The 13,573-nt window shown below is 37.0% G+C and overlaps 1 protein-coding gene across 1 annotated transcript; it reads right to left on the bottom strand.

The window, feature by feature from the left end:
- Positions 1-7,569: 7,569 nt before the first annotated feature.
- LOC149393287 (uncharacterized) lies at positions 7,570-8,273 on the bottom strand. The gene is made up of 2 exons (XM_089617968.1): positions 7,925-8,273; positions 7,570-7,700 (listed from the first exon to the last, which is right to left on the bottom strand). Exons 1-2 carry the CDS (start codon positions 8,271-8,273, stop codon positions 7,570-7,572), a joined length of 480 nt encoding a protein of 159 aa, XP_089474094.1.
- Positions 8,274-13,573: the final 5,300 nt, after the last annotated feature.

The following is a 13,573-nucleotide window of genomic DNA, read 5'->3' as shown; positions in this document are numbered from 1 at the left end:
CTTTGAATCCTCGTGCTTTCCCCTTTAACAAAAGAAACATAAGTCCGAAGGGGTTTTACCCTCGGCGCATGCTCTGACGCTAAACATTAATCGGTTGTATTGTGTTTTCATGAATGAATTTGTGCTCGTCTCAATGATTCTTAGAGAGAGTGAAATGTTTATTAGAGAAATTTGTAGAGTTTTTCCAGTAAAAAGAAACTTACCTTAGAATGAAAATTGATAGGGTATTTATAGAGGTCTTGGGGGTTATGAGGATATTGTTGGAATTGGTCTAGGGTTAAGAAAAGATTTAACGCTTCGAGCAAGTGGCGGAAAATAAAAATTTTCTTTTAAACAAGTAAAACGATTTTACTAACCTAGACAAAGAGCAAACACATGTTTATATTTAAATTAAAACTATTAAAGAGCATTACTCGTTTACTAACCTTTATAAAAGCTTGATCGTTGAGAAGCCTTTGGAAAGGTTGAATCGCTCGTCTCCCCACGCAGCTCGTATTTCTTTGTTCTTCGGGAATTCGAGAAACCACGAAAGTTTCTATCACATAAATCACTCGAGATAAGAAGGAATTAGTGTGTGGGTACTTTTAAACACGAAGACTCAAGAACAAGTCTAAGAGTCAAATAGCTAAAACAGTAGGTCAAATGTGGACCTAGGTGCCAAAACAAAAACGAAAAGAACTAGTGAGAAAGAGGGAGTTGGGCGGCCACAAGGTCTAGAGAGAGAAGCTCTCAATCTCTAACTTATGTGGAATGAGAAAACAATGAGAATGAAGGCCCTATTTATAGGAGAGGAATTACCTTTAACAAGGTAGTTTCCTCTTCTATAGAATATCACATATTCATGAGCAAAATTTTCCCTCCTTCTCTTTAAGTCACACGGCCAACATGGCTTCTAGAAGCCTTGAATTTGTTTCCTCTTTTGTTTTGCTTCTCCCTTGCCTATTGTTGGCCGCCCATACAAATTTCCTTCTAGAGGAAATTTGTTTCCTCTTTTTCTTTTGGCAAGTATCTTCATATATCAATGTACAAAATTTGGTCTCTCTTCCTTGGGTTTGGACGTGCAGCCCTTCTAGAATGTGCTTCTAGATTTTTCTTCATTTGTTCATGACAACATAAGATAAGCCCATTAAGAGTTTTCAAGTAAAATTCCATGAAATGAAATTAATCCTCAAGGCATATTAACTTGGCCGAGTGATATTTGTCATCATATGACAATGTCAAAAATTTTATTGACATTCATTTCGTCCCATGTCTAAAAAGACAAAATTACCTTTTAGATAATTTTCGTAAAATTTGTCTAGTTCTTGTTTTGACTTAGCTTCTAGTTTAACAAATCCTACTCGATATGACGTGTGACAGTGACCTCATAGATCCAAATGAACAAAGATTGAGCTAACACACTTGGACTCAAAAGTTCGCAAACCTTTACCAAGTTTAGCTTAATGTCAACTGACTCCACTAAAGAGTTGACACTGAGATTATCTCGGTTCAAATGAATTTATTTTCTACTCAAGAATTCAACTTAATTGTGATGAGTTGATCCACTGAATATTATCTGTGTTTACCCTTCATGAATATCATCAGCTAGTCAGGATTTACAAAATTACCATTTTACACTTCTAGCTGTTATTTCCTCAACTCCTTTGTCGCTTGTGAATTAGTTAGAAACAATGTATTGACTGTTGGAATCGATCTAGGGTTTGAGAAAATAATTAATGCTTCGGTAAGCGGCGGAATTTTAAAAATTTTCTTTTACAAGTAAAAACGGTTTTTACTAACCTAGACAAGTGCAAGTACATGTAATTAAAAACCAATATGAGCTAAGAGTTTACTAACCTTTCTTGAAGCTTGAACTTTGTAGAAGCTTTTGGAAAGTTTGCAACGCTCGTCTCCTCGCAGCACGTCTCTCTTTCTTTCCTCGGCACCTCGAGCAACCACGATAGTTTCTATCACTAAATCACTCGAAATAAAAGGAATCAGTGAGTGGGCACTTTTAAACACTACGACTTAAGAACGAGTCTTGAAGTCGCAGAGCTAAACTCTAGGTCAAATGAGGACCTAGGTGCCAAAACAAAATCGAAAATAAACTAGAGAGAGAGAGAGGAGTTCGGCCAAAGTTCTAGAGAGAGAGTCTCTCAAATCTCTTAAACTTGGATGAATGAAATGTGAGGAAATGAGGCTCCTATTTATAGGAGAGGTCTCACCTTCAATAATGTAGTTTCCTCTTCTATAGAATATCACATATTCATGAGCAATTTCCTCTTTTTTCCCTTTGAGACACTCGGCCAACTCAAGGCTTCTAGAAGCCTTGATTTGTTTCCAATTTTGTTCAAGGCCTTGCCTTGTCTCTCACTTGGCCGATTCCCACTTTCCTCTTGGAGGAAATTTGTTTCCTCTTTTTCTTTTGGCAAGTATCTAAATACATTTATGCACAAAATAAACTCTCCTATTTCTCTATTAGGGTAGGCGCCCAAGTCTCTCTAGAAGGAGCTTCTAGAAGCTTCTTCATTTGTTCATGACAACATGAGAAAGGCCCATTAAGAATTTTCAATAAAATTCTCATGAAATGAAATTAATTCACAAGGCCCAGTTAATCATATTATGGCCGAGTGACATTAAGTCATCAAATGAACTTGTCAAAATTTATTGACATCCATTTCATCCTTATGTCTCAAAAGACAAAAATACCCTTTCGACAATTTTCGTTCTTGTTTTGACTTAGCTTCCAGTTTAACTATTCCTATCGATGTGATTCGTGACAGTGACCTCATGGACCCAAATGAACAAAGCTTGAGCTAAACACTTGGACTCAAAAGTTCACAAACCTTTTCCAAGTTTAGCTTAATGTCAACTGACTCCACTAAAGAGCTGACACTGAAAATCTCTCGGTTCAAATGAATTTATTTTCTACTCAAGAATTCGACCTAATTATGATGAGCGGATCCACTGAATATTATCTATGTTTACCCTTCATGAATGTCATCAGCTAGTCGGGATTTACTAAATTACCATTTTACCCTTCTAGCTGTTATTTCCTCAACTCCTTTGTCGCTTGTGAATAAGTTAGAAACAATGTATTGACGAGGAGCTAACAAGTCACATTGTTTCATCCAAAAGAGTCAGGACTCAATTTGGACACTGGCCAGTTCATTTATTCACACTCCAAGGAACAAAGCATGAGGTGACATACATTGCATTTCAGCAATCTTGTACATGAATTCCATATCTATGAGAACTTCACAAAGTTACTCATGACAGACTCACAACTTAGTACTTCACCAATAGGCCTTGTTCGGAATCACATAGTGAGTCCGAACTTTGACTTTCTCAAATGAGAATACTAAGGTGTGAAATGGCATGTCTCATTTCAGGATTAAGGTAAGCATGATGCAATTCATACATAGTGACTTCGAGACATAAGAGGTTAAATGGTTTGTTCTTATATTGTCTCTAGAAGTGCACTGGTCAATTCAGTACCTTCGGAAGATACCTAGAAGAACTATAGAGTCTCCAACTCTCAATGCCTCATAACCAGACATCATACTGAGGTCAATAGTCCTTTGACCCTAAGATTGCGAATATATCGTTTTAAGCAAACTACGAAGAGTTTGTTCATGCAAATCTACATTTGTCTCTTCGTAAGTTATTAAGTTTGTTTATGGACTAAAAGACTAAGGTTTTATCATAAAGCTTCAAACAAAGAAAGAATGAATGAACGTTTCAACTTTATTAATGAATATATAGGCAATTACAAGCAAGAGTCTTCACGAGACTTTATTACATCAAATGTACAAAAATAGACACTACTACTCTTCTTGTGGGCACCATTGACAACATTGACGTGGAGCTAACAAGTCACACTGATTCATCCAAAAGACTCGTGACTCAATTTGGACACTGGCCAGTTCATTTATTCACATTCCAAGGAGTAAAGCATGATGTGATATACATTGCATTTAAGCAATCTTGTACATGAATTTCATATCTATGAGATCTTCACAAAGTTACTCGTGACATCTTCATAACTTAGTACTTCACCAATAAGTCCTCTTCAGAATCACATAGTGAATCCGAACTCTGACTTTCTCAAATGAGAATACGTAAGCTATGAAATGACATGTCTCATTTCAGGATTGAGGTAAACATGATGCAATTCATATGTACTTTGAGACATAAGAGGTTAAATGGTTTATTCTTATTCTGTCTCTAGAAGTGCACTGGTCAATTCAGTACCTTCAGAAGATACCTAGAAGAACTATATAGTCTCCAACTCTCAATGTCTCATAACCAGACATCATAGATTCTCCTAACAATCGTACTGAGATCAATAGTCCTTTGATCCTTAGATTGCGAATATATTGTTTTAAGCAAACCATGAAGAGTTTGTTCATGCAAATATACATTTGTCTCTTCATATGTTGTTAGATTTTTTTAAGGACTAAAGACTATAGATTATCATAAAGCTTCAAACAGACAAGGAAGAATGAATGAACGTTTCAACTTTTATTAATGATTTAGTATTTACAAGCAAGAGTCTTCGTGAGACTATATTACATCAAATGTACATAAATAGACACTACTACTCTTCTTGTGGGCACCATTGACAACAGTTATCTCCTTGTGTCTTGGAGACACTAGAATCAAGGCATGGTCGAGCATGGGAATTGGTGGCACCTAGGAGTCGAAGGCATGAGGATTGGCGGCCAAGAAAGAGTTTGCAGCCAGGGAGGTTGGTGGTGTGGCTAGGTTGGCAGCCATTGTGTATTGACGAGAGCTTAGAGTTTGGTTGCTCAAGGGGGTTGGTGGCACACTTGAGTTTTGCGGCGTCATTAGATTGGCAGCAAGGTTCATTTGGTGACCAAGAAGCGTTGGAGGCAAAGTTTGTTTAGCTTCCAAAATAGGTTGGTAGTAAGGTTTTTATTGTGGCCAAATGGGTTGGCGGCGGGACATGAATGGTGGCCAAAATGGGGTGGTGGCAAGACTTATTTGGTGTTCAAAATGGGTTGGCGGCGAGGTATGTTTGGTGATCAACATGGGTTTATGGCAAGGAGCGTTCTGGTTGAAGGAGAAACTAATAAGGTTGAAGGCAGAAGTTAAGTTGAAGGAAAAACTCGGGTTGAAGGCAAAAGTAAGAGTGAAGACAAAACTCAACCCAAACTCGGGTTGAAGATAAAACTCTGTTGAAGGAAAAACTCGGGTTGAAGGCAAAAGTAAGAGTGAAGACAAAACTCAACCCAAACTCGGGTTGAAGATAAAACTCGAGTTGAAGGAAAGTGTCAAGTTGAAGGCAAGTTATAGATTGCAATAGTTCTTGCTTGCGAGTTTGTTATAGAGTTGACACGAGTTTGTACAGAGCCCTTTGTTTGTGGTAGGCTACGTGCATGGGCTTGTCATGCCTTTTTTTTATGTCATTTTTATTTTGTGAAAATGACGGCATAACAGTTATGCTCCTCATTTATTACATAGTGAAACCGAGGAAATACCCACATAGATAAATTTGAAATGATGACTATGAGTTAATACAATTGTCTGGTAAGAAAATCATTAATTTTCTATGATTTGGTTCATGTTTTGTACAAAAGTCGTTAATATTCTATGATTTGGTTCACTCCCGCTACGACAAGATGAGTTTCCATCTAGCGGAGGATTTTCGTCATGACTTTGTGTGTCCTCGTCGTGACGCAAAATCATTAGAATTCTATTTTGTACTAGCTAGTCTATATTGCATGTGCAAGGTCGTGGTCTATTTGGTTCGCTCACTTGCCTCACCCGTGTGATTGTGGCTCCCACGGCCATGAATCAAAGCCCAAACCCTAGCATCCCTTGAAACTGTTTGGTGACCATGCCCTCACGTTTCCCTCGCATCACTCGTGGCCCCCAAGCCCTCGTGATTATGCTAAGAGTTGGATGAGGAGCCAATTTTTTTTTTTTTTTTTTTTCTCAAACTGTTAGACATATGTAGGTCAAAATTAAGGTTCCAACAAGTTGAGACATGACCCTCTAAGAGACGTCAATAAGCCACAGTATAGCTGTACGTACTAAAGTATTATTTGTCTTTTACCGATCGACTATTTCTTTCACTATAACATGGACTGCTATTAAATTCTTCCTATTTATCTTGGAAACAAGATTGAGATTGTGATTTGACTTTTCGTCTACATGCATGAATGAATATTGATGGTATGAATATGAAGTTATTTTGACCGCGTACGACACTCTACTGGGTTCTTCGTGGAAATTTGCCCTACAAATGCTAGCTGGATAATTAAATCATGAATAATAAAATTAAACGATAATAATCAAACCTACTACAAATAATATGTTACGTGGTGTAGCATTTCAACTTTTGAATTTGGGGTATAGCTTGGCTATAGTAACTGATTTAATGTGCATTTGAATATCATTATTAATTTTATTAAAAATTTAAAAGAAAGTAAAAATTACTAGCAAAACCCCACTAAAGCATAATTTTTTGTGAAATATGTAATTTTTTGTGGAGGATATCAACAAAATATTATAAGGGAGTTAAACACAGCAAAAATAAGGGCTTAGGGAGGTGAAACATGTGACAAAGCGCACTTACCAAAAACCCTAACCAATATCAATCTTTGAATTTTTTTTTAAAGGTTGAGGAGCAATTTCATCAATCAGTCAACCAAATCGGTTGCTGTAATATGTTCAATACAAGGCGGACACTCAAACAGCCAACAAACAGTGTTAGAATAACCAAAAGAAGAACGAGCAAGTGTATAAGCTCCTTTGTTCCCCTAGTGAGGAGAAAAGAGAGTCGACGTGACACCCATCGACAAGGAGGATCCAGATGTCGGAGAAAATTGGATCAATGTGGAGGGATGGTCTACGACCAGTGATGGCATCAACCAGCAAAAGGAAATCGCTTTACACCGTGTTGATCGTGAATCCTTGGGTTTTGGCAAACAAAAGGTCTTCCCGGAAGGTCATAGCCTCATCTTCTAGAGGAAAGTGGCGGGACGAGGAGCTATTGCAGAAACCAACAACCGTGCCTAAACTGTCTCGTAAAAGACCACCATAGCCGATCCTAGAACCATCATCAGGAAGAGCATCGTCAATATTAGACTTGAGCTTGCCCTGGTTAGGGGGGACCCCGTTTGGCTTAGGCCTGGGCCATTGACTCGCCGTTGCTGTGGACGACTTCTAACGGAATGGAATTTGTGGAGCCAGGTCCTTGTAAACTGTGGGATCAGATGCGTTGGGGTATAGTGATTGCTATTTTTTTCGAAACTTTCATATGAGAAAGAAAATGGTGGAGAAGATGTCGCGATCTTCGCTAAAGAGCCTGGGCCACAGAGACTCAATAAAGTCCCATATGGATGAGATCAATCGATGAAAAATACGGTCCTCGAGGGTGATGTTCTGCCACATTCCCCGAGTCTGTTTGCAATAAATGAACACGTGTGGGAGATATTCAATGCACCACACCTAAGGCAAGAGTGGGAGCAAGGGACATGTCTTCGCGAGAGAGCAAAGTGGGAAGGATATCGTTAACTAACCTCCAAAGAAAAATCCTGACCTTTGGCGGACATACATGGATCATAAGCTCTTCCAAAAGGGTGAAAGAGACGAAAAGGACGATGCAGTTGGGGCGGTCTCGAAGATGAGGCGATATCCAGACTTGGTGTAGGAACCCGAGTCGTAGTCGTGCCAAATAGGGGTGTCGGGACCTGTTTGTAGTTACAACGGTACAAAGAGGATAGTTTCAACATCATGAGGCCTGAAAAGAGTATAGAGCAGCTCTACACTCCAAGACCGAGAGGATGGATTTATCAACTCAGAAACTTGGAGATTGTGGTGGCTTGGGGGCATTCTCGTAATCATTGTAAAGCTCGATTGTCAGGGTAACCAACGATCTGAGAAGGCTTTGATCTCACAGCCGCCTATGACTTGCCATCGGAGACCTTTGGCAAGCGCTTCTCGTCCCCAATAAAAGAGCGCCAGAGATAGGAAACTCCATTCTTGACTCTTGCCGACGAGTTGGCGGGATAATATTCGGCCTTAGGGACCCGAGCCATCAACAAAGAAGGCCTCGAGATGAGACGCCAAATTTGCTTGGCTATCATGTCGGCCTTGTGGTTAACGGGATCACCACCCCGCCAAAGTCTGGCCATAATGGACTCCATCTCGTCACAAAGGCTCGGTGGGCGATTGAGAAACACCGTCAAGTATGTAGGTAAGGCGAGAGCCACAACCTTGATGATGTTTCCCGACCCGCTTGTGAAAACATACGACCTTACCATGATGAGAGGTGGAAGAGAACCTTGTCAGAAACGGATTGAAAGGTGATCTTTGATTGAGTGAATCATTATAATAATTTTTTTCGAGCAAGAATTAATGTACTTTCGGACTTTAACAAATTTTGTCATTGATGAGAATCTAGATCTTCTCTCTACTTCGTGACTAATAATTTTATGTGTAAGAAAAGACTTTTAATTCCTAATGTTGCTTTGCTGATTTAGTAATTTAGTAACTTAATTTAAAGGACTATAATGACCACCACCATAAAAAAAATGGGTATTCTAATTAAATAGCCAATTAGAATGAATTAATTAACAAATGGAAAAAATTAATAAATAATTAATATTTGTAAAACTGTATTTGTACTTAGTCAATAAATTTTTTGAGCGGTAATTATTGTTTTAATAAAAGGGAGGAATGTGTTGCAACTACTTAATCACTTAGCTTCTTTTAAGATTCTAGCCAAAATTTCGTTTTATTATGAAGATAGTACCAGACCGAAATAAATTAAATTAATTGTATTTTAGTTAATTTAATTTACTCCAGCCTTGTTAGCTATTTTCTTAATAAAATGTAATTTGGGCTATTTTTTAAAAGGAGGATGAGCTATTGGATTATTGACCTAATTGTCCTTCAATAAAAGTATTAAAAAAATTATAGACGGTGGAGAAAAATCAAGATAATAAAACTTAGATTATTTTGCTAAAGTTTAAAACCTTATTCATTTTATAAATTATTTAGTTCTAAACTATTATTCTTTATTATGTTTTACAAAAGACGTCCACCATTATTATATTTCTAAAGATATAAAAGGGAAAAGAATGTACCAAGTTGAATTAGATGGTAATAATAAGTGGGTATTGAAAAGTTTTAAATGAGCCATAATGTACATATTTAACCCTACAACACACATGATGAAATATATCAAGCGAAAGCAGTTTCCAAACTTTCCAACATCATTCATTCCCAAAAAGCTTTTTATGGCATGGTGGTGACTTAGAGACAGGTCACATCCCCATTGCAAGGAAACATCCCCAATCCTAGCTGTGCCCTTGCCCTGTCAACGTCCCACAACCTCCGCCCTATGCTTTTTCCACATACACACACTTATATATATATATATATATATATATATATATAATAATAATAATAATAAATATATCCATTTTAATACCTCATGACTCTCTCCTAGACACATATTCAAATATATAATAGGTTGACAACCATAATGTTATTACAATTGTCCTACGACGAACATAAGTTATCAAGCAATATAAATAACACACTATGAATATGTAACTGTGAGTGTCTCTTACTACCTTACTACATACATGTTTAAAAAAAAGAGAGGGAAAAAATGAATTAAATGATGATGGTTTATGATTTGGAAGATGAAAAAGTGTGTCCAAAATAAATCTTAGCATCCTATTGTACTTGGTTTGAGTTTGCATTTTAGAGTCTTGAAGTTTTTGAGTTTGTCGGTTGATCAAGCCCACAATCTATCAATTATCGAGTGATAATCGTCTTGTATATATATATCGGTAGAAGAATATTTTGTGATAACCATCGATTTTGTGTTTTTGTTTGTTTTGTGTGATAATCGCTAAATATGTAACACTCAAGCAACTTGACTTCGATTATATATTTTTGACAAGAATTTGTTTAAACTAGCTAATCTCCTAGTTGCTTTTAAATAAAAAGTTTAACTCTCATTTTATTAAAGAGATGATTTTACATTCCTTCTTTTAACACCTCTATTTTTTTTTTTCCTTCTCTCCCGTATGAATGAGAAGATCACAACTATATGGATTTGTAGCTACGATTTGTTTACTTTTTTAGCTTATTCCTTTTTTTTTTGTGATTGTTAAAGTTATTGGTTTTAAAATAGTTTTTGACTACTTTTCAATTCTTTGAGTTTATGATATTTTTAACCAAAATCAGTGATTATTCTTATTTAAATTTTTTTTCTTTGTTTTTGTTTTGTGTGCAGGTTCATAAAAAAAACCAGTTCGAATCGTTTTGCCTAGAATTTTTGTTATAATTCTTGTAGTTGATTCTGCAGATTTTCAAGTTCGTCAAGTAAATTAATTTACCAAAAGAATTAATTCAATTTACCATTTAGATTTTGGGTTTTTATTCTATTGGTATATTTCATGATTTTTTTTTTTAAAGAAGAAACTACATGAAATGGCCAAAGGTCGACCTTCAATTAAAATAATAGTCAAACTATTTAACTAATTAAATAAATAGTTCAATTCATGCTTACGGCTCTATATTATAGTGCATGCGTCATACTTTAGTTTGAATTACTTCTTTAATTTCTTAGATAATTCGGCTAAAATTATAACGTAGGGGTTTATACGGGTTATATGACTAACCGTCGTTAAAAAAATCGTTTGCACGTTCATTGTATAACAAGTTCTAATCGTTTGTTTATATTTTTTTTAGTTACAATTGAAATTTTTCGAATTTTGTTTAGTTAATAATTTACCAGACGAGTAATTTCAATTTACCGTTTGTATTTTTTCTTTTCATCTTATTGATATATCTCATGACTTAATTCATAAACATCCGTTTTCCAGTTATTGTTTAGAAGATTTTTTTTTACTATATCATGGCTGCGCTTGGTTCTCACTATTTATGGCATAGTTTATTTCGAAAAACAAGTTGTAACCGAGTTGTTCAAGCAGGAGCGTCAACAAGTTGTTCAAGCAACTTAAGGTCAGGGCAGCTACGTCTTTTCCTCACACGGAATCAAATAACTAACTATTTTAGTTAGTTACCCAATTTACTTGGAATCATAATCTCGGAATTGATGGATCCGATTGATTTGACTTTCTGCGTAGGATTCAGAACCAAACCTTATATATAACCGACCTAGCGTTTGAATTAAAGGTGTGTTGTTTTGGTTCTTCGGTTTTGGCATAAACACGGCACCATAGTTATTTGTTTGTCCCTCTAGTTATTATGAGATCTTCATCGACAACAAGCTTAGAACAACTCACAACTTGTGGACGTCGTATTAAGTGTGAGATCGTGTGTTGCATTTACATGTTATCAATATTCTAGAGAAGATTGGGTAAAGCATAGAGATGGAGTCTCTAGATCCGAGGGGAGCTTGGATCCATATCCATTGGAGATAACCAAATGAGAGAGGTGTTTGCGAAGGATAGCTTTGTCAAACTTAATATTCATATAACATTGGTTGATTGATTATATTGGATTGTTTTTTACCTGGACGTATCAGTCCCCCTGAGTAGGTTGTTTATACCGAACAAGATTTCCAATTCCCTCGTGTTCTTTATTGCTTTATGTTTTAATGTTTGCGTGTTTATCACCATGATTAATCTGCTTCAAACAATCAGTTGTTCAATAAGTTGATCAACCTAAAACTTGGACAATCATCTTAACCACGTTAGGTAATTTCATAATCAAAATGACTGCTGATGAATTTATCATTAGGGCATGTACGATTCTAGAAGAGATGTGGAAGTGGAGGAATGATAAAACTTTCAGGGGTGTAACAGTTTTTGGAGATAAAATGGTGCTCATCCAAATCAGAGCTAGGGTTCAAGAACAGATGAACTCAATGTATTGTGGCGAGATCAGGACTAGGCCTCCGGTGCCGACTAAGTTAGGTAATCCGAGTTCTGTGGAACGATGGGACCAGACCTTGGTAAGGATTGTTGCCAATAATAGAGATGGAAGCACTGTTTGGTTATGAAGAAGCCCGGTCAATGCTCACTCGGCAGTGGAGGCTGAACTGGTTGCGATTCAAATGGCCTTTCTTCTATCCAACTTCAGATATTTGAAGAAGGTCATAATACTGGGCGACAACAAATTGCTGCTAGAATCTCTCAGAGCTATAGGTAAATGTCTTGTTTGGAAGTGTTCGAATTTGTTAGTTTTAAAGTGGTAGTCTAGGAACTACAATGTTGCGAGTCATAATGTTTGTAAATACGTTTGGCGTAGTAAAAGTTCCGGTTTTTATGCCGGTTTTTATGCTCTAAGGGAGTCTCATCCGCTTGTGCGTGAGATTTTATTTGCGGAAGCCGAAGTTTCAATGAGATGATTTGGGTATTTTTTTATTTATCGATGGTAAGGTTTTGAATGGGCCCCTGAAATTAAAAAAAAAACACTTGGTTTGCTATTACTTAATTAATTTACTTCCATGCTAATGGAGTAAACTAACTCATGGTTCACAGATTATTGCATGTAATCTAAATTTGTTATCGAAGTAAATCAACTTATACAGCCTCAACATTCACGTATACAAAATCTAATTTGTATAGACTTGTTAATCAGTTAACTTGTACACTTAATTTAATTAGCTACTTAACCTAAACATTAACACACAAAAAATATAGCTAGCTTGACGCCTGATAAGAATCGGCGTCAAAGAAAAGTTGCGTAACACGCCACTGAAGAAAAGACAGTGTCGGAGGAGAGTCGGCGTCAGCGAGGTAGTATGGTAAAAGAGCTGCGTCGGAGCAAAGGCCGCGCTAGAGAAGATACATTGTTCGTGTGCCAGCGTCGAAGAAGAGGCGCGTCGGTGAAGAGATTACATCAACGAGGCAGCGTCGTAAGGGATGCAGTGTCATAGAAGGGCTAGTCTTGGAGTAGAGGCCGCGCTGAAGAAGAGACGAAGTCGGAGGAGCGTTGACGTCGGAGAGGTACGTAGCTAGCGTTGGAAGAAATATTGCAGTGGAGGAGAGTGAACATCATAGATTAAACTACGGCGGAGAAGAGACGTTCTTTCAGAGCTCATGAGGATTGTTTTTAGAGTGGTTTTTTATTTTGGAATATTCTAATAAAAAATATGAAAAAGAGATATATAGATGTGTATTTTAAGAATACCATAAAGATATTAGGATCGATGGACTATTTTTTTAATACTTGTAAACTTCCCTCATGCACTTTCCCGAATAGAAAATATGAAAAGATCCGAGTATGTACCTTGTGCCTTTATGCACTAACACTGCTCTGAACATGAAAATCTAGGATTCTTTTCTAGTTGTCCGCTCTATCGCTCTATAACTAGAAAATCCATTTCCGAACTTATAAGAGTCAATGTACCAACTCCAAAAACTAAGTGGGAGAGTTATACTTGTTGTTTGTAACCCACGATCCCCAACACTAATGAAAGAAGCAATTAACGTGAGACTAAGAGCCGTTCTTGTGGCCCTCTCTTAAATGGGAGTTCTCTAAGGCGTTTTTGCTTCGATCATTGCTCAATGAGCTACGTCCGAGAGTGAGACAATGACGACAAGGCCTCCACTTGGGGGATTGTTTTTCAAACTTG

This window comes from Urtica dioica, chromosome 6 (genome assembly GCF_054948205.1).
Source record: "Urtica dioica subsp. dioica isolate 48M chromosome 6, U.dioica_male_clone48M_v1_H2, whole genome shotgun sequence".
Lineage (NCBI taxonomy): Eukaryota > Viridiplantae > Streptophyta > Magnoliopsida > Rosales > Urticaceae > Urtica > Urtica dioica.
This window is presented reverse-complemented; position numbering and strand designations above follow the sequence as displayed.